The sequence below is a fragment of the Neophocaena asiaeorientalis genome, unplaced genomic scaffold (genome assembly GCF_003031525.2).
Source record: "Neophocaena asiaeorientalis asiaeorientalis breed wild unplaced genomic scaffold, Neophocaena_asiaeorientalis_V1.1 scaffold36, whole genome shotgun sequence".
In the NCBI taxonomy this organism is placed as follows: Eukaryota; Metazoa; Chordata; class Mammalia; order Artiodactyla; family Phocoenidae; genus Neophocaena; species Neophocaena asiaeorientalis.
In genome coordinates this window covers 4,774,394-4,801,261 of record NW_020174149.1, presented here as the reverse complement: position 1 = coordinate 4,801,261, position 26,868 = coordinate 4,774,394, and the positions used below count along the sequence as shown (strand labels likewise).

At 37.5% G+C, this 26,868-nt stretch overlaps 1 protein-coding gene across 1 annotated transcript in view; it reads left to right on the top strand.

Annotated features, from left to right (window-relative positions):
• Positions 1-26,868, top strand: part of SKAP2 (src kinase associated phosphoprotein 2) — a 76,566-nt gene that overhangs the window by 27,141 nt on the left and 22,557 nt on the right. The window contains exons 5-6 of the mRNA XM_024754980.1: positions 18,731-18,808; positions 24,742-24,854. Of these exons, the coding sequence (XP_024610748.1) occupies positions 18,731-18,808; positions 24,742-24,854 (191 nt within the window). The remainder of the gene's footprint in view (positions 1-18,730; positions 18,809-24,741; positions 24,855-26,868) is intronic.

The window sequence follows — 26,868 nt, the reverse complement described above, 5'->3', positions numbered from 1 at the left end:
TTCAGCAAACAAGCCAATGGATGGATCATTATAACTTATCTTCATTATATTTACAAGCTCCTCAAGGGCAGGGATCAAACCTCGTGTTTCTTGACACCTCCAGAATACTTAGACAAGTGCCTTCCTCATACGAAGTCAATAAATAATACCTGAATAATGTAATCTTTAGTTAGAGGGGCCTGTTAGTTAAAGGCAGAGAAATCCTTTCTCTATGATGATTCTTTTCCTAATAATACCAATTACTACAGAATCCTAAAAGAATGATTGTACTAAACAGAATACTATCAGTGGTATATTGAAGTATGACTGATCTTCCAAAACCTCATTAAAATCTAACATTACTTTTCCAGTGAGCATAATCTCAAGTAAATAAACTTGTGAAATGTAATACATTGAGTGATGAAAAGCTCTAATATCATCAGTCTTCTGTGCCATTAAAGATGGATCATCTGCTGTGAGCAACAGGACCAACTTGAGTTACCAATTCCCTATAGTAGGTTAGTCATCTTAAGCAAGACATTGCCCAGGAAATGACATTCTCCTTTGCTTCCACTCATTCATTAAAGACCACAGGTAGAGTAGGTCTAAAGAGCACAGGATCATAACTATGATTTTTTAAAAGCTGACATCTGCAAGGACAAAATCCAGAGGACTTAAAGTAACTGGTAAGAAAATGATGAGCTTCATGTTTAACTCAGATCTGGAAGGTTGCACAAGCAGCTTAAAGGACGGTGAAACAAAGGTTAAGAATCAATGATTACCTAGATGCTTGGGGAAAGTGTTTAAAAATGCTCTTTCAAGCCACTCCTTGGATTCAGTGGGCATTGGAGGAGTCACTGCAGGGTCTAGGACAGAGGAAGGCTGTGGTCAAGATTCAGCTCGCTCACTCCCAGTCCCAGCTGTGACTTACATTATCCCTTTGTTTCCTTCTCCACTCCACACCCTTTCCTTCAATTAAGTGAGCTCCTTTGCTCAGCCCACTGTTTACATGTCCTGCTCCCGATTTCACATTGCCTATTACGCTCTGTCATACACCAGATAACCTCATTTCACCTCCCTGGGCAGCCTGTGTTTTCTTTCACAAATTACCTTACATCTCAGTTCTTCCTGGAAACCTAGCTTGATTAAGTGGGTCAAGGTGAAGGTCAGCTATACTCATAATAAAATATAATCTCTCCCTATATTGCTTAAGACATAACTGTAAGAGACAGCAACCCCCAAACATGTAGATATACATGTGTAGGCACTTTAAAATATGTGCATTTTGAGCCTAGTTGTTTATTTAATATTTCCTGAGAGCCCAGCATTAATTTGAAGGTATTCTGAAGCAATCATTTAAACTTTTAATGAATGAACTGAAAAGGGTGAAGCAAATGCAACATGAAATGAGAAAAAACCCCAACTTTTATGTAAGTAATTCATTATTCATGCAACAGTTAGTATTAATTATTCATGAGACAGATGTTTATTAGGCAGCTATTATATGTCAGGCACTGTGCTAGGCACTGGGGAATGCAGGGTTGACCAATATAACTCAGAGTTTGTTAAATAGAAGTATAAAATATAACAAATACTCAATAAGGAATAGTTTTGAAGAGTAATTGGAGACTAAAAAGAGACTGATGAGAAACAAAGGTCAAAGCCAAGTCTATGCCAGTAGATGAGATATCTGAAAAGACTGCTTCATTCAGTGCTACCCATACTCAATGAGCAAAATCTGGTTCTGAACACCACCTAAAGAGCATTCTGAACATGAAAGTAAAATGATTAAGGTCAGGGAGACCTTGAACGAAGACCCTTAAAAAATGTTTAGATGAGGTAACTTGGTATATTTGGAAGAGGCCAGATTATAACATATTCATGTCATGGGGAAAGAGGGGAATTTATATTCATGAAAGGATTTAAGAAAGAGTTAACAAGGAAGACTTCTAACAACAACTGCCAAGTCCCCTCAGCATTTAAACCTATTTCTTCTTTTTTTTTCCCCCCCAACAACAACAAAAAAAGACTTTCTAAAGGAAATGGTGGAAGAAACCCCATTGCTTGAGACATTAAAAACCAGATGGTCCAAAGCCCCAGAAAATATTCACGTGGGATCAATCCTTCACTGGGTGAAAGCAAAGGAACCAGACCAGTGCAATTTGTGTTTTGAACCTCTAGCTTAGCAGTGCTAGGAAAATAAAGATTTACTTTTCCTTGAACTTTTCCTTAATTTCTTAGCTCTCCTCTGTGCTCTCACAGCACTGTGTGTTGACTTGTATTAGAGCTGGCAACACCGGGATTGCCTGTTTACTTGGGCGTCTCTTCTGCTAGCTCCAAGTATTGCGAGTTTATCAGGTTTTCTTCCTGTCCCTGCAGGAGTGCTGTGTGCCCTGGGTTCTGGAAATGCTCCTGCACAATGGTTTTGCATTTGCTTCTGCCAGAGCCCCAGGAGTTTTACAGTTTTTATGTTAAATTTCTTGGCTTGAAAATACCACTTGAGGATAGTATATATTTGGATCTCACATTGTACAGGCATGGGGTTTTGATTTCTCACAGGAAACCCTTCCCCTCCCCCTCTGACCACCACCATCCAGAGCGCTGGGAAGACAAAAAGCTTCCTTGTGGCTTCCCTAGGCTGGTGGGGCTCTTGCTTCCAGCTCCTTGCTTCTGATGGGCCCAAAGCCATGTCTCCTGTATCTGTGAAGATGGTAAACCTCCAGCCTCAACCTCACCCTGTAAATGGTCGGTATTCCCCTTTGAGTAAGTGGGGAGAGACAGGTCTGTTTTCAGCCTGGTTGGCCATATTGTTAAAGGTTGAATTCCTAGTTGTAAGTAATCAGTTACTACAAAACCACTGCAGTAGAGACTTAGCTTAATTTTAAGTGTTCGATTTATAAACTAATTCAAGTCAAATAAACAAAAATTTGAGTATATACTATAGGCAAGATTCCATGCTGGGCGTCTAATATCCTGTCTTCTGAGTACTAATGGGCTTTATACTCAATATTAATTACTTCTTGACAAGAAATTTTGTTGAATTTATGACAGAAGAGATCTTAAATGGCTGCTGAATTTATGAAGTAAATGATCCTATTCCTATTGAGGGAAAAAATGACATTTGTATATGTAGAGAATTACTCAAAGTAGAGATCTATCCAGATCCCAATGTATACTTTGGTTTTACAAGCTAACAATAATACGTATTTGCATTTGAGGTCATGTCAGATGAGGTTAACTTGGTTATTTAAGAGTATGTCTTAAAAATGGAGTTGGCATTCCAACCAAATGAAGTCCTTCTAATTTAAATAATGTATTTTATTCCCTATGCCGATCAATCATTTTCTCTCCCAGAAAGTCAAAGCAGTTTTTGCACTATTGATTTGCAAAACTTACATGACATAAACATTATGTGACAGAAGTTGTTTGTTACTGAGAGAGAGGATATCGCCTCACAGAAACTTGTCATCTGGAAGTAGGGAAAATCACACAAAGTAATTTTGTTTGTATCATGGCTTTTTCACTGTTGGCTACATTTGTGACAGCTGATTTCATATGAAATGCTAACAGAATTTTGTTTATGCTTGAATGTGCTACAGTAGGATGTAGATTTTACTCAGAACCTTCCTGTTTACAAAGTGTATCATTCCAGTAAATTATACACTTGTAGGCCAGTTATAAAGACCATAGATGTTATGTATCTAAGAAAATTGGGCTACCACTTTGGTGTCAAAATTTTGAAGTTTTATTTTACCCTTGAATCCTAGCAAGTTATTGTTTTTGGAGATCAGAAGTGGTAAATTATTGGGAATTTTATTTGGTACAAACTAATAGAAACAGTTGTTATCAACAGGCATGGCTTTAGGAAATCGTGGATATTAATATAAATTGTGTGATTATAATGAATAAGCTTTGGAAACAGCTAATTGATTGCTGGAAAGAGTTGTTGGACTTTTGATATAGGAAGCAAATTAGAGTTTATATTTCTCATTTTCAAGAACACTAATACAATGAAAAATATCGGTATGTTTACGTTTCTTGCAGTGGCATAAAAAGTCTCATTAGTAAATTTTTATGTAATTTTAGTGACATATATTTTTTAAAAGCCTAACTGAATTGAGTTGAATCTTTCATGTTTGTGATGTGTGTCTACGATTTGTTTCGTTTTGATATTACTTTTCAATATATGAATATACCCATGAGACAGGCTCTTGCTGAATTTTTGGTCACTGTGTCATCAGTGCTATGAGTGCACATTGTCAGTTGTTTAAACATTGTTGAATCCACTGTGGCCTGGCAAGAAGCATCTGGGAGCCAGACTTTTCCTGTGGACACATGCCAAGTAGTGTATTGTATTTCTTCACTGAAGTGAACTATATTGAGATAATTTTTCTTCTTGAGTTTTTTAAGTTCAGAAATTATTTTCCAAGCTAGGGGAAGATCATATGATAAAACTGTTTATAACTACCTGAATTCTATAATAGCTGGTCAAGAATTACTTTTATTTAGTTAGAGTAGGTATAAATAAGTCATTCAGTTAAGCTACATTCAGATAGTTAACATTATTCTCCTCGTTAGACCATTCTGGAAGGTTCACCTGTCATTTCATGTATTCTCTTTAGATCAGTGATTTATTCTAAGGAAGGACAAATAGACATTGAATGCCCCTTTAGGTACTATAGATGGGCATGCCATTAAATTTATATGTTTGATTGTGTTTTTTAATTAGATAGAAATAAACCCTAAATTGCATTCTTAATATATACAATTATAGCATAACATCAGTCTTAACTAAAAATTGTCAGGAAAAGTTTGTAAAGTGTCATTTAACTTTAAAGAAATACCTGAATAGTTGTGGATTGGGGATGAGAAAGCAAGAATACTTTGTCACACTGGAAAATAGGCTAGGGGTTATTAGTCTTGGAGCTCAGACACTGCCTGGACTCTAGGCTCCTAAGGTGACAGGGGTTTGTCTTTCCAGAATGGATAAGGTTATTCCATCTGCTACCCTGGGACGCTGTTGCGTGAGACCTTAAAAAAGTAAGATCTGGTTTGTCCACCATGTACATTAAAAATACCCTGGCTCTTATACACAAGAGCAGACATTATGTTGGCCTTATGTTTGCAATCTCAATAAGAGACACTTTGCAAATGAGAGTTCATCCATACCTTTAGGGGCCCAAAACAGAGCAAGTGTGTTGTTCTTTTAAGCTCAAATTTTTATTCTTATGTACTTTGAAGAACATCAGGTACTGTTTGGCAGGAATGAAGATAAAGAGCTCCATCAGATGAACTTTGTGTGCCTAACCTCCCCTTCTTTCCCCTACAGGTTCTACCTTGCTTCTTTTGGCAACTCCTCTCTATAGAAATATTCTAGTTTTAGAAGATCTCTCATTTTCTAGGCCCTGTAATATATTTTATCATAAATTTGTGTGTCAAAAAATACCTCCCACCTTAGAATTGAAAATGCTTTAAAAACATAATTCTGAAAGTCTATGTATAGTCCCTCATAGGTACATGGACATTTGTATTTTGAGAATGCCATTCTTTTATACTATGTAAAGTGTTTTTAATTTGCTGCATTTTTCATGTCTTATCGCAGTCAGATCTAGTGAGGAGCTATAGCTATTTTATTCAGGATTAATCAATCTTCTTGGGCTCCTGGCCAGGACAGAAGCTGCTCTCGGCTCTGCTTGCTTCAGGGCTTGGCCTTATTCTGTTTTCTCATCATATTCAGTCTCTGAGAGGGAGGTGATGGGAGATGATTTTTCCATTTGCAAGCTGCCTTCCAAATGAAAGAAAGATGGAGGGGGCAAAAGACAAGCTTTTCACTTTCTGTGGCCATTACAAACATGACTCTTCTCCTCTTTTTCAGCAGTGTACACTATTTTTCAAGGGAACTATTTTTTTTTTCAGACTGTCAGAGTTAGCCAAGTTATTTTGTCATTGAAGAGTGTTAAAAGTAAGAATATATGTCTATATGACATCGTGAATATTAACTTTCTCATAAGTTGAATGTTATGGCAATATGTTAAAGTGCTGTTTAATTAACAAATAAGTGATCTATGCAAAGTCTTACATTGAATGAGAAGAATAAGTGTAGTGCGGGCTTCCCTGGTGGCGCAGTGGTTGAGAGTCCGCCTGCCAATGCGGGGGACACAGGTTCGTGCCCCGGTCCGGGAGGATCCCACATGCCGCGGAGCGGCTGGGCCGGTGAGCCATGGCCGCTGAGCCTGCGCATCCGGAGCCTGTGCTCCGCAGCGGGACAGGCCACAACAGGGAGAGGCTCCCGGCCAGCAAAAAAAAAAAAAAAAAAAAAAAAAAAAAAAAGCGTAGTGCTTCTGAACTTGGGCTCTGGAGGAAGACTGCCTGGATTCAAATGCTGACACTACTTCTTATAGCTGTGTTACGCTGAGCAAGTTACTTAAATGTTTCTATGCCTGTGTTTCTTCATCTGAAAGTGAGAATAACAGCAATACCTTCCTCATAGGGTTTTGAGGATTGAGTAAGATTTCACTGTAGAGTGTCATGGCTAGCATGGTGCTTGGCACACAGTACATTCTTAGATTATCATGATAATCACTGTTGTTAAAAATCTGTGCACTGGGCATTCAACTTTTTCATTCTCACAATAATTATCTAAAGTAGATTTTGTATTTCTGTTTTCCAGATTGAAAATTGAGGCTCAGAGAGTTTAATTAGCTTGTCTAAGTTTATACAGCTGGTGAAAGAGGATAATGTGAACTTCAGGAATATGAATTTTATTTGCATTTCTGTAGTTCCATTGTATCTTTTGGGATTAATATGGGATTAATTTCTGATTCCATTATGATTGATTTTATTAATTATATTATTATTTAGTATTATTTAGTGAAGTATGCCTGTATTTAGAAGTTTAAAAGGCAAGTGATATTTGAAGACAAAGGATGGGGGGATTGAGAGTGACTCTCTTCCCACCCTCTCAGCTTCTTATGTCTGGGACACACAGAGCCAGGGATCAGGATAGTTAGGGTTTTTTTTAGTATTTAGCAACAAGGAATATTCAACTAAGAGTAACTGACACTGAGAATGTGGAGAGGGCAGAAAAGCAATAAACAGTCATTACCATTGCCTCTTTTTCTTTCTACTATTTGATATAGTTTAAGTGTGGAAGTAGCATATTAAAAAATGAGTGAGACTGAAGGACATAGGAAATAAATAGGGAAACTGCTGCTATACCCAGATTTAATTGTGGAAAAAATTAGACAAAAGCAGTTGTCATCTTAGAATCCATCATAGCCAGTGAGGAAAAAAACTGGCCTCCGCCAGAGATGTTTGCCTAGACTTTAGGAAGGCGGATTTCAGAAAACTCAGAGAAAGAATAGGCACAATGTATGGTATTAAAGACAAGTGTTTTAAAATACCATTTAATATCACAGGATCTCAATGGGAAAAAAAAGGGAGAGAAACTAAAATATATCATTGTGCTAGAATCTATCCAATGAATGTAACTTTTCTTTTTTTTCTTCTTTTTTTTATGAATGTAACTTTTAAAGAGACATATATTAGCCATTGAAATGGCCAAATAACCAAAGAAAATATGAAAATAGCTGAAATTTATAAATTATGCTAAAGACAACAAAAGGTATATAATTGCTCTCTGGTTTTGTTTGTTTTTGAAATTATTAGGGGCAGTAATTCAAAGAAAACAATTTAGTTTTTATTTTATTTGCTCCCTTCTGTCAAGAATTATCCTCCAACTGATAAGATTGGTAAGAGGTAACAGAAGCCCAGGATGGGCAAAGAGATTCTAATAGAGTACCCAGCTAACCAAAATCTGTTTAGTTTTCATTCAACAAATTTTCATGGAAAACAGTTTTTTTGTTCTAGCCCCTGCCATGTTAGGCTGCTGTAATGTAAGTATACCCTTGGGGAGTTCACACTTGGAGGCAAGTAGACTAGTAGACAAATATTTATAATGCTCTGTACTAACTAAGGCTGTGAGAACAGAAAGGGAGGAGTGGCCAGCTGCCTGGAGGGATTTGGGAAAAGCACCCTAAGTTGGGGGACATTTGAGCCCTGTCTTCAGGATGAGTCGAATTTAATTTGTCTTCTGACCCAGAGAAGACTCTGAAGTGGACTCCAGAGAAACTACTAAAATAAGGTGTCCAAGAGAGCCTTTTATGTCATAAAGAAGATGAAATAATGATTCTAGAGTAGAACCCAACATGGCTTCAAGGAAATGACAGACATATAACAAAGACAATACCTTCAGTGAGGCATTTGGCCAGAATTCTTAATGAACTATTTATGGATATAAAGACCATTAGATAACTGACTATACAGCAGTGCCCAAAGGGTGTTGACCAATTGATTTTGTGATCACCTTAGGGCTTAGTTCTCAGAATTGTCATACTGTCGTGTTCATGAATGCCTTGGGTAGATACATACAGGCTATGCTCTCAATAGACCAAAATCGTGGATCAAATCTAACAGGATGAAGTATGATAGAATATCACACTTGCCTCAAAAATCTAGTTGCCCAAGTATGAGAAAGGAAAGACTTTGCCCCACAGAAAATGGGAAGAACACGGGATTTTGGTCAACAGCTCAATATGAGTCAACAGTAATTTGATTCAATCCTCAGATTGTGTGCTTTGGGAGTATAAAAGAATTATCAAGCAGTGCTCTGGGTTAGCAAGATGACAGGTTTTTCATGTCGTGGATCAACAATATTTAGATTTTTAATTAAAACTACCCTAGAGGGCTTCCCTGGTGGCGCAGTGGTTGAGAGTCCGCCTGCCGATGCAGGGGACACGGGTTCGTGCCCCAGTTCAGGAAGATCCCACATGCAGCGGAGCGGCTAGGCCTGTGAGCCATGGCTGCGGGGCCTGTGCTCTGCAACGGGAGAGGCAACAGCAGTGAGAGGCCCGCGTACTACAAAAAAAAAAAAAAATTGTTCTGCTGTCTGCCTCATGTGTGATGTCCTGTACTGTTTGGGAATGATCTAGAGTGAGAGGGAGGGGATGTGTTTGGATTTGGAGTTTTACCCTAGGAAGACGTCTCCAGTTGAAAAAGATATGTCTTCCCAAGCAGCTGACTTAAAGTAAAATCAACCCCATTCCAAGGCTTGGATGCCCGGTGGAAGGACAGTATATTTCATTGTAAACAAGCAAAATCGGTCCCTCCCCACTGAGATCAGGTCAACCAGGTGCTTAACTTTATTAAAAAAAAAAAAAAAAAAAAAAACTACCCTAGAAAGTGCAGGGCAGCAATTCTCACACTTTTTAATCCCAGGAGGTCTTTTCTGTTTGTCTGGGTTTTTAGTTTGTTTGTTGTGGTGGTGGTTTTTTTTGTTTCTTGGCTGTCCCGCACGGCCTGTGGCATCTTAGTTCCCTGACCAGAGATCGAACCCAGGCCCTCTGCAATCAGGAGCCCTTTTCAGTCTTAAGAATTATTGAGGACTCCCAATTATTGAGGACTCTTTTGTTTATGTGGGTTATGCCTCTTAATATTTAGTGTGTTAGAAATTGAAACTGAGAAATATTAAAAATATTAATTAATTTAAAAGTCATAATGATAAGCCCACTACATGTGAACATAAATAACATTTTTTTGGAAAAATAGATATATTTTCCCAAAATATGAGTGAGGAGTGGCAGATCTCTTGAATGTGTATCTTAATAGGAGACATTTAGACTCTCATATCTGCTTCTGCCTTTACTCTGTTGTTATATGTTGTTTAATTTAAGTACAGTCAGCATGTGAAGAAAATCCAGCCTCATCCAGATATGTACTAATAGGAAAAGGAAGTATTTTAATAAGCCTTGCAGGTAATGGTGGGTATTCTTCTTTAATACTGTACCCAAACTTGACAAGTGTTTGTTAAAGGCTAGTTGCAATGTGGACTCCAAAACCGTATCAGTGAACTTTCCACACAGTATTACAGCAAAATTCAGGAGACCGTCTTGTACTTTGAATGGATGTTTTACCCATGCATGCTTTTGTAACATCATGCATTGGTCAGTTGGAAAATATTGGTTCATTACATTATGTAGAACTTCTAAATATTGACACAGTTATGGTACAATTAAAACATCACATTCATTAATATCACCACTGATCTCATTAGAAAAGTCCTTAAATGCTGAGGAGTTATCAAGCTTATATCCTAAGATGTAAGTTTCTAAAATTCTAATTTTTGCTTGAAAGATCAAATTTTATCATGGGCAATAAATGTCAGTTGTTTTTGTTAAAATAACAAGTTCACTTAATTCATTTTTGAGAAAATGTCTGCCAGATTCTTAAGTCTGAGTAACCATAGCCTGTCAGTCATTCTTTCAAGTAAAAATGGTGTTCCATGAAAAAAGCAGCCAGTTCAGTTTACCACTCAATCTCCCACACACCTGGAGCTGCAGCAGCTATGCTTTATACATTCTTCTGATTTTGTCTCACAGCATATGAAAGAGACAGGTATTCAAGACTGATTAAAGGAAAATAATAATTTGTCATCAAGGACACTCTTAGGTGAAACTGGCTTGTGTGTTTTTAATGCTACTGCAGGGCAGTGAAGAATACAGTGACAGTTTGGTGCCACTGTGTTAGTTTACGTCGAAGTGTCAGCCGTTAACCCGTCATTGCTCTGCAGCATCAGTGCAAATTGTTAACACAATGAAAAAGGCAAATATCTTAATTTTATTATGAAAATAGTTTTGACTTCATAGACCCTCTATGCCCCAAAAGGGTCTTGGAAACCACTGCTGGTATAAGGGATTATAGAACCAATAAGTCAAATGGGTGATGGTTCCTCTTAGAGGGACCTGTGATTTTTCTTTCTTGGACTCTTGAAAATGAGGTTAAGGTGCACTGCACGTGAAGAGGTTGAGTGTATTTGCATAAGCAGGCATCAGAAACAGAGTCAAAGCCTGTAACAAATGAGCTCTTCATTCGTAGATCTGCCTTTTTCCTAAGGCTATGGTAGACAGTTCCTTATAAAACAGCCATGTTACAATTAAATGATCTTATCACCAACTTATGTATATTAGATAGTATTTTTTACAGAATGAAACTTAAACCAAAATCTAAGTTAAGATGAAATATTTTACTTTCTAAAAATGGGATGGATTCAAAATAGTTTATAATGAAATACATATACATTTGGGATATTATTATTAAAAATGAGAATAAAGAAAAACCAGAAACTGAATAAGGGTTGTCTAGAAGGAGATGTTAATAGTGTTTATGGATAGGTCTTCTGTGACTGAAAATGGTTTTTCTTTTTTTGCTTATCTCTATTTTCTGGCTTCTAGCAATGAACAGATACTGCTTTTGTAACAAGAATAATAAGAAAAAAGTTTAATTTAAATTAAAAAATGAACTTACATGTAGCAAAGTATAATTGTACCAGAAATCCAGAGCCAGGTAGAGGTTACGATAACTGAGAGATAATTTTTTTGGATGTAAATTTTAATATTACAGAATTTATTATACACTTTAATTAAAAAGCTGAGAATTTGAGCTTTGTGAAATAGTTAGAAGAATGTCATATTATAGCACACACCGACTAGAATACACTGGGACAAGGCGGAGTCACATTTCATAATTTCCCCATGTCTAGTATTCTTTAGGAGTGGGATCATTTGCAGACTCACAGTTACTTCTGACTGATGGAATCTGGCCTAGTAAAACCTTCTTTTTAACCTATGTGCTTTCCTTGCCTGCCATCGTTGCCTGTAGATGAACAAGTGTATGTAAGACTGCTCCTGATACTTAATAGAGAAGTACATCTAGAGCAGCAGAAACGTCTGCAGTGCATGTTGCACAGAAGGCAGTGCAGGGAGAGAAGAGCAGGGTGGAAGTGCCATGACCTTGGTCCAGTCATTCAACACCCCAGTTCAGTTCCCCTTTAATGAAAGAAGGAAGTTGAACTGGATGATAGCTAAGGTGTCTTTCCCTTCTAAGATTTCTCCCAATTCTGTCAAATGAGATTCTTGCTTGAATTTGAGTTTTTTCCCAACATCCCAACCATGATGTTAACAAGTTTAATGTCTGTGAACAATCATTATTTTTGCATTTTCATGTTTGTGTATAAATTATGAATTTTAATATTATAGTACAGAAATTCACTGTGCTCTAAAGGCATTTATTTTAGCAGTGATAACCTTTTCGTATTAAACCCTATAAGAATAGAATGTCCAGGTTGAAAATTAGCTTCTATGATTGTAAAACTATTGCTTATTTTATTGCCTTTTATATCACATTAACCTTCTTGGTTGCTAAATTAATAAGTTGTTGCAAAACACCCAGCTCCTCAGGTAGTGAACTTGATACTGCATGCTACTTGTGCTTTTTTTTTTTTCCCCTGAGAAATCTGATTATTTCATTGTCCTCTCCAAATCCTGTTCAAAGTGCTATGGGATAGACATTATTCTTTCTACTTTACAGAGAAGACACTGAGAATTAGAAACAGTGTCGAGGTTGCGTGAGTAACTAGACCTTTAACAATAGGACTCAGTTTGCTTAATTTCCAGGAGAGTAAACATGACTGCCATTTCAGGCATCTTTATCTTTCTTTTCATTTTGAAGTTAGCATAATACTAAAAGGCACATGCTTATATCTTTATAAAAATATATCTTTGATTGCTATAAACTATATGTCAGGCTATTAAATAGATAGAAGAAACCTTTAGAAGTGCCGTATTTTAAGTTCCCAGTAGTCCAGGATTTATAGGCCCTTAAGGAACTCACTTGTCTTCATTGTCATAATTTTGAATTCCCTCACCCATATCCCTTCGACTTTACTCTTCCACTTCTCTAACCCTTCCACCAGCTTCAGAGCTTGCCCCAGGTGTTGAGAGAGAAGAGGAGGTGAGGTACCATTTGTATAAATCCTCCCTGTGTTTCTGCCTCTTTGTCATCTTACTGCTAGGACTAGCTGGAGGTGTCTTCAGTTCCCTATCCCATCTGTTCCATCTCCTCCTACTCAGGGGCATCTTGCTTGCAACTCCCTGGAGCCTGAACCCTTGATGAAATGTGCAGGATAGCCTGTTGTTCTGAAATGTAGGTGAACCTCTTTCAGATCTTTGTGTGTAGAAAGGCTCCTCTTTACCGTCTCCATTTAGCTGTGTTTTCCTTATTGAAATAAAGTGAGAAGGTAAAGCTGACTGGCCTCAGAAATAAATCCGTTTTCAATTATGAGTTGCATTAGAGACCTTTACAAACTATCAAATACTGTGTGCTGGCTTTAGGGGCAGTTGAGTGTGTAGAACATTAAAGGTGGGGAAGGAGAAGTGGAGAAGAGAAAGGAGAAGATGCACGTTTGGGACAGCCACACGTGAAATTCTGTTTCTAAATCGTCGCTGAAAGGATTGCTTAACCTAAGATGTACCTCAAATACAGTGCTATGGTAGGATAGAACCTACCCACTTATGTGAAAATGTTTTCCAAGTCCACAAACAGCCAATATTCACGAGAAATTTTAGCAAAAACTCTATCTATAAACTGAAAATCAAGGAAATGGCACCATGGCTTAGAGCTGGGGCTTCAGTGAAAGATGTGAAAGTTTAAATCCCAGCTCTTGTTCTAACTGGCTGTGTGAACCTGGACAAATTATTCAAGCTCTGTAAATGTCACTTTTGCATCCGTAAAGAGGAAAAAAGTTCCTATTATTACCTCATAGAATTGGTATGAGGATTTAGTTACATAATGGATATGAATGCATATAGTGTGAACATTGAAGCAACATATATTAACGTTTCTTGAGATAAATATATAGTCTCATAATCAGATGAAGCCTGGGCAGGTAGAGATCTAAACCCAAGATTTGTTTCAGAGCATAACTTTTGATTCTGTGTTTTATTCTTTTTAAAATTACACTGTAATTCAGGAGAGCTGTTTTCTGAAGGTGTTTAGTGAGAAAGGTAGTCATCGTGTGAGTCAAGGATTTTCTTGTGTTGTCGTCCTCTTCTCCCTGGAAGACATGATAATATCAGTCCTCAGCCATGATGTGAACATCACACATCCTGTTTTGGTGCTAACAAATTGTCTTTAGCCTTTTCCAAGCAATGTCAGCTACACATGTCAGTTGCTTATCACTTTTGTTTTTTTGGTTATTTATCCTTAAAAACGAACGTTAGTAAGTCAGAAATAGCCATTTTGTAAAAACTGCATAGCTAGACAGATCTTTGATCCTTATTAGGGTAATAATCCATCTGTTATGGAACTGGATCAATTTGTAAATTAAATTGATTAATCTAGCAGCGAAAAAGAAAGGTCTTGACTTTTCCCACAGGAAGCATTTCCTCAAATGGTAGTCATTCTAAAAAAATCTGGGAAGACTCAATTTTCTGCTCTTCTTTTTCTCTTTGCTCAACTCAGCAAAAAGGCTTAATATGTATCCAAAAAAGAGTGAAAGTAGAATTCAAGCTTTTAGATTCTCTAGGGTCTGGTTGTTCCTGGAGGTCTCATATTTTTGACAGGGTTTAATGTTAAAAACCTTTCAATGACTATAAGAACATTTTTAATACTCATTGGTTAGTTTAGTAAATGTATAACTATGCTTGAGTTATCTTCTGCAATTAGTTCACTTTATTGTTATTTTCATCTTGTTATGGTCAAAAAAAAAAAAAGAATCTCCCGGTGATTCTCCTAACAATGTGTGAATGGAATAATAACTTCACATGTTGAAGCGTTTTGTGCTGCAGCTGAGAGGCATGTAAATACCAGCTGCTTGTTTGCAAGAAGCTTCCAGATTTGCAATATGATTGCTATGGAAACCACATAATGAAAACCTTATAACCATCTGTATGGTTTGATGGATTTTGTTGCATAGCTGAGCTGTTTTTGTTTACTGTTATTAAAATGTTGAATGGAATATATTAACCCACACATATTGACTATTTGAGGTATTAATTAGTATCGTATAATGACTTCATGCCTCAACCCCCAAATAAAATATGTTTAATAATAAACCTAAATAAAACAACATCTGTATGTTTCTAATATATTGTGAAGGTGATTATTGCCTAGAATTTTGGTCACTTGTCCTTATATATTTTTTGAATGATGTGGAGAGGTTTGCTCTGTTAGTAAATGAATATAGTAGTAGGATTTATTTTCATGATTTTGGAATCCGTTTGTTCACTTAGTATTTATTGAACATCTCCCTTGTACCAGAGTCTATTCAAGATTCAGGTTGAGTTCTTTTCTTCCTAAGATTAAAAAAGCACACACCAGATTTGATTTTGTCGTCTTTTATATGGAAGCTGTTTGTACTGTTAGCCCAAGATAAAATGGGTTGTTTTACTGTTAAGAAAAATTGATATTTGAAACACAGAAGGCTTTGACCTAAACATAGAAGTTCTAGGTTTGCAAAGGAGAAAGGAACTGTTTTTAATGAGCATCTTATCCTCTAAAACACTTCTTAAGCATCTCACATGGGTTTCAATTTGGAAACTTCACAGTAAATATTTTTAATGTCATTCTGATAGTTTAAGAACACATTGCACATATAACAGGTACTTAAATTTTAATAAAATAATAAATTCTTAGTAATAAATTCTAAATTCATTGACAACTTTGCCAAGAATGGAGTTTTTCCCACTTAATTCTTGTAATTATTATTATTTTTTTTTTTTTTTGGGGTACGTGGGCCTCTCACTGTTGCGGCCTCTCCCGTTGCGGAGCACAGGCTCCGGACGCGCAGGCCCAGTGGCCATGGCTCACGGTCCCAGCCGCTCCGCGGCGAGTGGAATCTTCCCGGACCGGGGCACGAACCCGTGTCCCCTGCATCGGCAGGCGGACTCTCAACCACTGGGCCACCAGGGAAGCCCTTCTTGTAATTATTAATAGTTTTTATGATATATTGACACTGACTTTGGGTGGTGAGAGTAAATCCCATAGTGTCTTCTTAAGAGCCAGGAATAGTGCTTTCTGTATTAATGTGGTTAAAGCTTTTGACTTCAGGACAAGTGCCCTTAACTGTTTTTGAATTTACTTCTTACTATTGAATTTGTGACCAAATTGGAAGAGAGGGAGTGCTGGGGAAAGAGAAAGTATGAAAAGTAAAGAAAGCTCTCTCCTTCACCTCAAAAGAAATTAATGATTTGTAAAACGAGTAGCTTGGACTAATGACGGTAAATGTCCCTAATACCTTTAAAATCTGTATGAAAACACCCTATTGATCCATTTCTGATAACTAGTCCTTGAGGTTTAACATAAGTGAGATAATTGTTGAAGAGAAAAGAGACAGCATTTAGTATTAGACTTTTTATTAGGTCTTCTATGTATTCTTTACTATTTGACTGAACTATATTAAATCGCCAATATTATGTTTAACTTAATGTGTGTAAAGTGCCAATGATTTCCAGCTGTTCCTTATATTGGAGCTTTCATTCTTTTGTTTGAATTGAGTTACAAAAATTTGAAACAGTTATAATTATCTTGTAAGTACAGTAACTCTCAAGCTTGATTTCAATGCTGGTTTTTATTAATCACCACTTTAAAATATGCACGAGACTTCTAAGTTTACACCTGCATTCTTGACCTGTCTACCAAGCTTTCCAGTTGCCCCTGGACATTTCCTCTGGGTTGCCCCACCAGTATATTAAATCTCCCATATCAGAAACACAACCCCTTGAGTAGCTTCTCTTGGCTATTCTCTTTTTAGTAATGATGTTCCCATTTCTCAGTTAACTAAGGTCAAAACCTGAGTCATCCTTGGTTGCTCATTCTTTTCCCGTAGCCCTCCACGTCCAGTCAGGCAGAGTTTGTCTATTCTAGTTCGTTTCCCTCTCATAACCCTCTCCGTTCCATTCCCTCTGCCCCTTCAGTTCAGGACTGACTTCCCCTTTAGCTAGACTAGGAGTGGTCTCTCTCCCCACACCCCTCATCTAGGCTGTCTGGGACAATGGGATGTGATAGCCATTCCTCAAGCGGTTTCAGTCCTGCCCTTTCTCGCCTCAGAAATTCTGGGGGACTCTTATTCCTCACCAAACATGTAAAAGTCTTCTGGGGGACTCTTATTCCTCACCAAACATGTAAAAGTCTGAAGTCCACATCAGGATGTTCACGGCTCTTCAACAGTTTGCCCGAATGACTAGCATTATCTCCCATCCTGCTCTTATTCTACAAGAACAGCCCCCGCCTTTATTATTTTTTTTTTTTTATAAAAATGGACCATTTTTTAGTCTTTATTGAATTCATTACAATATTGCTTCTGGTTTTTTTCTATGTTTTGGTTTTTTGGCTATGAGGCATGTGGGATCTTAGCTCTCCGACCAGGGATTGAACCAGCACCCCCTGCATTGGAAGGCGAAGTTTTAACCACTGGACCGCCAGGAAGTCCCAAGAGAACCACATTCTTTAGCCAAAATGAATATGCTCATGCCTTGTTCTTTTGTTCATGCCTTCCCTTGTCTGGAAATTTCCTCTTTCCCATCTCTCCTTATTCAGATTCTCTCCATCCCTCAGAGCCTTTATGGTATTGCCCCAGTTGGGTGGTTTCTCCTCTGCACTCCTTCAGTACCTTGTACCTCACAGGTCAGGTTTTATGCCCCTTATCCCACTTTCCTTTAGGTTCTGTCTTCTGTCCCCTCTAGGCTGTAACTTCCTGAAGGCAGAAGCTTCCTACTACCCTTGCCTTTCTGGTAGAACCTCTCTCTCTTACAGGTAGTTAATGCTCAATGAAGATTCATGAGTTGAATTATTTAATAGTCATAATGACTGTATTTGTTTCTTTTGCATATTTTTCTTTAAAGTTTTTGATTTTCTTGGAATTACGATTCTTTTTGATCCCAGTTTTTCCTTGACATGCCATTTTGTTCGTATGTCCTGCCTTAAATATTTCTAAATTGTATATTAATCCTTAGGTGGGGCAAGTGGTCATGTGGTAAGTATTTCTTTGATGTAAAAGGATTAACTAGGCTATTGACTCTGTTTAAAAACCCTTCTTATTTAATCTCATCACTTTTCTTCCCATAACTTGGGAAAGGAGTGTGATGGGAGAGTGTAGAAATAACATGAAGATATATATGAACATATGCAGGATAAAGAACATGGATTTTGTAATCATAAACCTAAGTTTGAATAGCAAACATTGGAAGTTTCTTTATCTTTTTGAGTCTCAGTTTATTTCTCTGTAAAATGAGGATTTTAAATGGTTTACCTATGAAGTCTTAACCTCTGCTGTAGTGTATGACACATAGTAGTTCCTCAGTGTAATTTGGGGGGGTCTTACCTTGAAGGGTGAGGATGCTTCTAGTATCTTCCTGTGATGATCAATTGAGAAAACATGAAGTATCTGATGCTCAGTAAATGACTTCTAGGTTAACTGTATTTTATATCACACATTTTCTCTTTGCTCTGCTGTTGTTTCAGGGACCATGATTTTATCTGTGGTACTCATGCCACAGTATAATGTGGTCAATCCGTATAATGCCGGGTGTCATCTTACTGCATTTTTAGGGCTTTTCGGGATTTAAGGTTATTCCAGATGAGTTTCTGTGAATATTTAAAACAAAATACGTGAAACGTTAGTACATACCTTAAATTTTATCAAGCCAACTGGTCAGGTTGCTATTTGGAAATAGCTAGAGGTTTCTTTATTCAGCTTTAGATTATTGAAAAGGGGATGTGAATGTTGAGTGGTTTCATTCTTTGAAAAGGAATATTTATGTGTTATACACTTTTAGTTTTGCTCTTAAGATGGGGTGAGTACTGTGTCTTTCTCCCTGAGGAAAGCCTTCAGTGTCCCATTTATGTTGTTTATTTACAGAAGAGGAAGAGAATGGAGCTCCGCTGAAAGTGGAGGGGCAAAGGAAGATGAGTCAGGACAGTGTTCACCACACCACAGGTAATGAGTTGTGCAGCTTTCTGGGAAAGCTTATGTTGGTTTTGTTCACTTTCCTTTTCGTCACTTTCTTACTGCTCTAAAGATGTGTCCTCAGCTCCCCGAGGTTGTCTCCTTGGGTCTGGACCTCTTATGGCTGATAAGCTTCTTAGACCCATTTAGGATGCATGAAAACCACTTGAGAAGGATTTATAAAGTAAGCCAATTTATACAAGGTATTCCTTTCTGAATTACTTTGTAACGACTCAATTAGCTTTCATTTCTGCGCAAAGGAGATTTAGTTGCATAAATTAGCTTACCATCATTGAGGAAGTGTCACTGCTAAAGGACAGTTTATAGATACAACATGCAGTTGCTGTCAAACCTATAAGAATGTAATATAGACATCTGTGTATACTTTGTGCTTGAGCAGAACAGACTTCTGCCATTCAGAGACTAACAGGGGACAACAAGTTGCCCAGGGGACTGGCAATGTAGACATCTCTGAAAAGGTCAACTTGACACAGGCTCTGACAATCGACCCACAGCTCTGTCTTCTTTGATAAAAATCAGATAAACTTAAGACCGCTAATTGATCTGCAGCCTGTTTAAATGTTGGCCATGCATATCTTCATTGCATATGATTAACACAGAAAGCAAATGAATTGGGTAAGAAATGCCAGAGTCCAGTGACAGCAGCTTAAAAATGGGAAAAGGACAGTGGTGGGCTGGAAGGCTAGGAAGGATATTCCCCTTATCCCTTTCCACTTGGCACGTGGCCCCAGGTACTAATTATGACTAAGACTGGAAAAATAATTGCACGTGCTGTGTACGGAATCACATGATAAAGGCAACTTCTCTTGCTTCTTGTTATTTCCAAACAGCAGGAGATAAACCGTATCTGTAGTGCAAGCATGAGGTTAGTTTTGATAAACCAGCAATTATTTTACACAGAAAGAAGAGAAGGACTGCCTTCTTATCAGGACTTTACACCTCTTCATAGCCGCATGTCAGCTGGGGCAAGGTCTGCCATATCATCCCATGTTCTGCAAAGAGCTATAGTTGGGGGTCACCTCTCCTCTCTGATATGTCCATACATCACTCTTTCAAGCTGTCAGGGGCAGGGTGGTCAAGCAGTGTGTGTTCAGGAAGTAGGCTTCCCGAGTCCTTCCTACTGTGGCATGTAGAAAGGAAACAGAGGCCTGATTTCCGGACCTGGACAGGAAAGCAGGAGCAGGTTGCTGCAAAAGGTTTGGGTTTGCTTTTTTCAGAAGGGAAGTGAGGAACAAGTCATTAGATGCAGCTATAAACACCAAGGCTGAGCGAAGCTTTGAGGACAATGTTCACTGGCAGTTTTAAGTACATACGTTTTGTTATTATCATAAAGCTTCTGCCAAAAGCATGTCGTTTTCTTTTTTTTTTAATTTCTGTGCAGGTATAGAAGGTGGACACATACAAATCTTCTTTCCACAAATATGAGTGTTTTGGCTTAAAACAATTGTGTTTTTCCAAAACCCTTTTAAAGTAACTATCTCCCACATTTTTGCCTTTGAGGGAAGGAAGAACAAATCAGTTTTTCCTCAAAGGAATGCAATAAGGAGATCTACCTTTTCATGCAATTGCTATAAAGCACTGCAATAATTCTTATCTTTAGTGACATGAAATTCTTTTCAAGCAACAGTTTTAATGCTTTTGCATACCAGTGACCTTTGCTCTCCCCAGCCTGTCAAAGATGTAACATTAGAAGTTTGTTTGCTGTGCAGGGCAGTGAGTTGACAAGGGTATTACTATCTTGCTGAGCTTCCCATGATGTGAACTTCTAACCTTACTCAAGAATGTTATATTTTTCACATTGACTGATTTTACTAAAGGAAAAATTCTTTTTTCAGACTACTCTAATGTAAAATATATAAGCAGAAACAAAATTAAGCATGTATTTCTTACAAGTTATTTCATGTTTAAGCTTACGTAGCTTGCATATAAAAAATAAAGATTCCATTTGATTTTTTTGAACATTATACAATATGCTTACGTTTCTAAAATAGTTTTTACACCTATAACATTACCCAAGGAGAGATTCTCCTTTATCTTATTATTGTGTTTTACCCATTGTCATCATGTTTTAAAAATCTTTTCATTTTTGCAAAAGTCAATATCTCCAATGTTTAGCTTGTACTTTCATAACAATTCTGTTTTTCTTGCTCAGTGATCTGTTTTTGCATGTTTAACTTACAAGAGCAAATACATTGTTTAAATCTTTCACAAGCCAGCTAATTTAGAATGTTATTTTCTTTGTTTCTTTACCTTCTTTCTTAACCATATATGCTTCTTAGGACAAGAAACATAATGAGATGATTTTTTTTTGATAATTTTGAAAACATGGATCACGGTGTGGATAGAATAGGAAAATTAATTCATATAATAAAGACAACTAAACCGATTTAATTTGTATTCAGAATGTAAGCTTATTGGTGGTTTATGACATTATGCTCCATCCCATTTTTTTTGTTGTTGTTGTTTTTAAAAAACACATCTCACAGGGATTATTTTTTCAGTGTATAAATGAAGTGTTAACTTCTGTGAACCCACAGTGCTTCCAAGGATATCGATGCATATTTTTTTGTGTATGTTCAGACACACTTAAAATTTAGAAAAGTAAACCAGAGGAGCTTGCTGCTCTCTGAGGAACAAGATAATTCTTAATTTTTATGTCTGGAATTCATTTTAAGAATTTTGACATTACTTTCCGAAGGAGACTAAGGCTAATGAACATAGACTGCCAGGTTTTCTCCCCCGTTGTGATTCTTCTACAGCAGGGGTCTCTAACCCCCCGGGGCCGCGGACCGGTACCGGTCCGCAGCTTGTTAGGAACCGGGCCGCACAGCAGGAGGTGAGCGGTGGGCGAGCGAGCAAAGCTTCATATGCCCCTCCCCATCGCTCGCGTTACCGCCCGAACCATTCCCACGATCCCCCCCACCCCGCGCTCCACCACCCCCCCCCGTCCGGAGAAAAATTGACCTCCATGAAACCGGGCCCTGGTGCCAAAAAGGTTGGGGACCGCTGTTCTACATCATAACTAATATTGCATGCTGAAATAGAATAGTCAATTTGTGTGTACAGGTAGGTAGCCATGTGACATAAACAACTTATTATTCTTTAACAGGGCTCACATATGGGACACAGGAATGAGGTTGGTCTTTGGGTAACATCATCATCAAGATTGCAGAAAGCACAGTAGAAAATGCATCTTGTTCCCAGCACTGCCAGATCACTAGCTCTGTTGACTTTTTACAGCAGTGAGATTTAATGAAATGCCCATGATTCACATCTAGGGAGAGATGCATCTTGCACACGGTTGGGGTCTCTCTTCCCCTCCTGTGCTCCTGTAACTCCCATTAGTGTTAATGGGAGTTTCACTAAGCGCATGGAGGGGAGGAGAGACCCCCAAAGTGATAAGGATTATGTGTTAGAAATCACCATATACTTTCCTCTTCCTTCTTCCCTCTCCCCTGCGTTTGAAAATCTACTGAGTGAAAAACTATTGCGAGAGAATCTGAAAAAGAAAAGAGCAAGCAGTAGGCTGAACAGCTGCAGAACCCACTGGGATGCTTCAGCTAAGCCAAAACTTCTCTAGTTTTTAACCCAGGTTTTCTTTCTTCAGCCTTTTAGGATCAAGCCTAAGGCTGAGCAGCATGGGGAACACACAGGAGCCTCGACTGGGGAAACCAGCTATTTAGATCCTTTTACCTCCTGGCCAGTGACTATGGGGGAGGGCCTTGCGTGTGAAATGATGTCATCCTCTCCTTGCTCTAATTCCTTGACTTTTAAACTGACACTGACGGACTGCATGGGGCACAACATTTGACCCAGTTAGCAGTTGATTTAATCTGACTAGAATGTCTCAACTTCTAAATCCCTATTTGTCTAAATAAGTGGTTTTTAAAGGAAATCATTCACTTCATTATTAAGTAATTTTTTTCTTAGAAAAAGTTGACAATGTTTGGAGAAATCTGTCCAGCCAGAGTGCCCTCTAGTGTCCATTCATAGAATTTCCATAATATATGCTTTGAGGGGAAAATGTAATGAAGGGTGGCCACGAGCATTGTTAGTTCTTGGTTGGATTCCCAGGCTTGTGTACATCCCTGCTAGCTTCTGTGATGAGTGTTCAAATGCTAGAGCGGAAAAGTCAATAAGGTGTCTGTCTCTCTGTCTCCCTCCCTCCTTCTATCCTTCCTTTCCCCCGTCCCCCCTCTTTTTTTGAGTTCTTAGAAAACAAGCGGAAAAACTTTAATGGGAGGATTGTCCTTGTTTATTTTCTTAAAAGTATAATGGAAAAGTCGTGTCTTCTTAAAGAGTCAGACTCCATATTATTCAGATTTTCTTTTTGGCTTTAAAAAAATGCTTCAGATACTAAAGAGAATTTTTTAAATTTCTAATAAACCTGACACTTTGAGTAAATCACAAGCTATGTGTAATAAGATGAACGCCCTCCTGACATGCTAATGTGACCGGTTGTGTTAGACTTGCCAAGGAGCCTGCTGTTTGAGAGCCATATAACAAAACTAAGATGACAACCCTGATCCAGCATGTGTCTCCACAGTTATCCCCTCAGAATTCAAAGATGACATTCCAGTGATGGAAGTTGTCAGCACGTGTATGTTCTGCCTGGTTAGTGAATACAGGGACATCTTATTGATATTGCTTGCATTCTTTTTGCATTAACTCATCAAAACTCAATTATCATGAAATTAAAAACAGGAAACAGTTCTCAGTGTAACAAAAGCAGCCAGTGTATTTAACTCTGTGCTGTGTTTCAGGCGACCCACATTGTATAAGTGACAAAGCATTTATTACCCGGTTTATTGTGGTATTATAGAGCAGAGAGCGCTAAATAATCAATCAGTTAATGGTCTGTATGGCAGTTTGAACACATCACATTCATTGTGCTTATGCTGTTAGAAGGATGAGCTGATAACTGCAGTGTATGTTGCATGTTTATTCAGAGCCTAATGTCCTAAACTAGGGCTGACAGAAATCTTGGAAAATGCAGCTTTAGCACTGGCAGTTTCAAAGTTGCTAACATATTTTAGAAATAACTTTGAGAGGCTTTGGGTACAAAAGTCCCTAAAGATAAGAGCTGGAATTATCCTTTAGATTACTTTCATTTTATTCTCTTCCTTTAACCAGCTTTATGTTTTGAAAAAGTTTAAATTTAGGGACTTCCCTGGCGGTCCATGGGTTAAGACTTCGCCTTCCAATGCAGGGGGTGCAGGTTTGATCCCTGGTCCGGGGAGCTAAGATCCCACATGCCTCGTGACCAGAAAAACAAAACATAAAAAAAGCAGAAGCAATATTGTAACAAATTCAATAAAGACTATAAAAATGGTCCATATCAAAAAAATATATATATGCCATTGATGCTTTTTTTTTTGAAGTTTAAATTTCAAAAAGTTTTTTTGTTACCTCGTTTGGTTATATTTGTACCTTAGCTACTTTATTATTATTATTTTTATGATGTGTCCTAAATTCTGTACGGTGCTTATTTCACAACGTGTTTATCACATCTCATGGATATTGCTCATTATACGGGGAGGCTGACTCATCTTCAAAACATGTTGCAAGTGGGCTTAGGTTTGTTATAGAAAATAAGTAGGAAGTAACTTAGGTGCTGGTTTGAAGAAACATGTTGCAATTACAAGTTTTAGGTAAAAACAAGAAAAGGAGAGAGGAAAGAAAAGACATTCAAAATTAGATCTTTTTGAAAATGGTCCTTAATTAGATGAGAGCAAGAAGTAGGATTCTTGTGTGGATGTTATAAAGTGTTCTTTGAAAGAGGACAGAATTTTTTTCGACTGTTTTTTGGTGGTTTGGAGTGGGCCTTTAATTGCTATTTGTTCATTTTTAAGTGAGGGCCCATTACATGAAAGCTCTAACACTTTTCTCTTTCTTCTTCCTAGGAGATAAAAGCACGGATTATGCTAATTTTTACCAGGGTTTGTGGGACTGCACAGGAGCTCTTTCTGATGAATTGTCATTTAAACGTGGTGATGTGATTTACATTCTTAGCAAGGTAAGCAGATACCCCAAAATGACAACTGTAAAGCATGAATACGAAGCTGCATTTTTATGCATTTGGATCTACGACACTAGGGAAAAAATGCCAATTGGAATTCTTCTAGGTCCTTGTTAACAATTGGGAGTTCACAATAATTATTTTGTCAAGTGAAATATAATCAAATTTTAAACACAATCAGATAACAGGATTCAACTTAACAGTGTGTTTACCTATCACTTCAGCCTTTGGCTCACATCCACACACTGCCTTCTCCAGAAACAATATACTTATGTGAAAGTTAACATTGTAAGGTATTAGGTTATTTATTATGTTTTTCTTTCCTCTTCCTTTTTATTCTTCTGTGTGCTTATTCTGATTTTGTCTGCCATTCACTACTGGTAACACTGTGTTTATAGAACAAGTTTTTCATCTTTACGTAAATACATCGGGTGTTCCGGCAATTTAAAAGCAATACTTTTCTATTCAGACAGGTTTAGGTATTTTTTTTAAATTTAACATAATTGTATTTGTAAACATAATAGCAAAGTATATTGCTATGAACTCATCCTTAGATATACAAAATCATTGTTTCTGCCTCTTAAGATACTGAATTATTCAAAATGCTTCTGGCCTTAAATCTAAAAGTCAAGATTCTTAATTGATTATACTTCTAACGACATGCATGAGCTCCTTTAACTTTCATATTTTAACTTTGCCTACTGTAATATGGGGGTTAAAAAATATCTCCCTCAGTCTACTTCATGAGGCCACATTAGAAACAAATGATGTATGGAGACTATTTAAATATAAGTAAAGAAATGTTACATAAATCATAAGTCTAGGAGTTTAATGTGCTTTGTTGATTAGAGAGGTATTTTGGAAAGATTATGACTTATTCAGAAAGATGATATGACTTATTAGATACAGAAGAGAATTTGGAAATAAGGTCACTTAATTGAATTTAAACACTAGTTGACTGGTACATAAAATCATATACAGAAAATCATAGAACATTGGAGTGAGAGATCTTAGGGCTCATCTGTCTATCCTTGGTTTTACAGATAAGGGAATTTGGGTCAAGAAAGTGCCAGAGCCAGTACTTAACAAGGTGTTTTGACTCCCAGATCAGAGCTTTCTGCTCTATTTTTTTCTTATGCCTGTATCTATCTTCCTTCCTTTTTCCCTCTCTTCTTCCCCCCTCCCCCTTCTTTCCTTACTTGTATTTAATTTGTAACTGTCATAAAGTGCCTAAAATGTGCAGGGGCCCATTCTAGGCACCAGGAATCCAAAAAAAAGAGAGAGAGATAAGCCCTTGTAGATTGGAGGAAAATAGTAAGTAAATACAGCCAACTGTGATCATTGCTGGTTGAGGTGCCCAAATAAGACTTGTCCCTTATTTCTCAGTCCTCTGCTCGCTAGTGTATTTTTTTTTTTTTTTTTAGAAAGATACTTTCAGTTCTTGGAAGCTATAGATAGCCATATCACAACTCTTGGATTAAGCCTGTTACAGAGCATTCAATAGTCCTGTGTTAAAATGACAGCTTTTTGAGTCAGTTACTTAATATAGAAAACAAACTGATTAGTTTCAGTTCTTGAAAAGAAACTTTCTTGGAATCATTCCTCAAATTTACTTAGCTCACAGTTTCTTTCACCAATTTAGCTGCATAAAATTAAATTGTGTGTAAAATTGCATATAAAATTAAAAGATTGATTAGCTTCCACTTGGAACCTCAGACTATAGGGATAAATGGCACGTAGCCAGTATGTTTGTATGGTAAAATATGAAACTTACGAAGCCCATGTGGGTTTGTTCTTGAAGCCTTCTTTATGAATCAAGTTGTCTTTGTTTTTTTGTTTTTTTGTTTTTTTCAAGTTGTCTTTGTTGCTGAAAGCCTCAGAGTACCAGCCTCTGGGACAGGCTGTGGTGCAAGCAGCGTTCCCATAGGCTTGTCTTATTTCTGCCATTGCCTCAGAAAATCATTTTCTGTGAATATGAAATTGAAAGTACAATTATAGGTGTGTATCATAT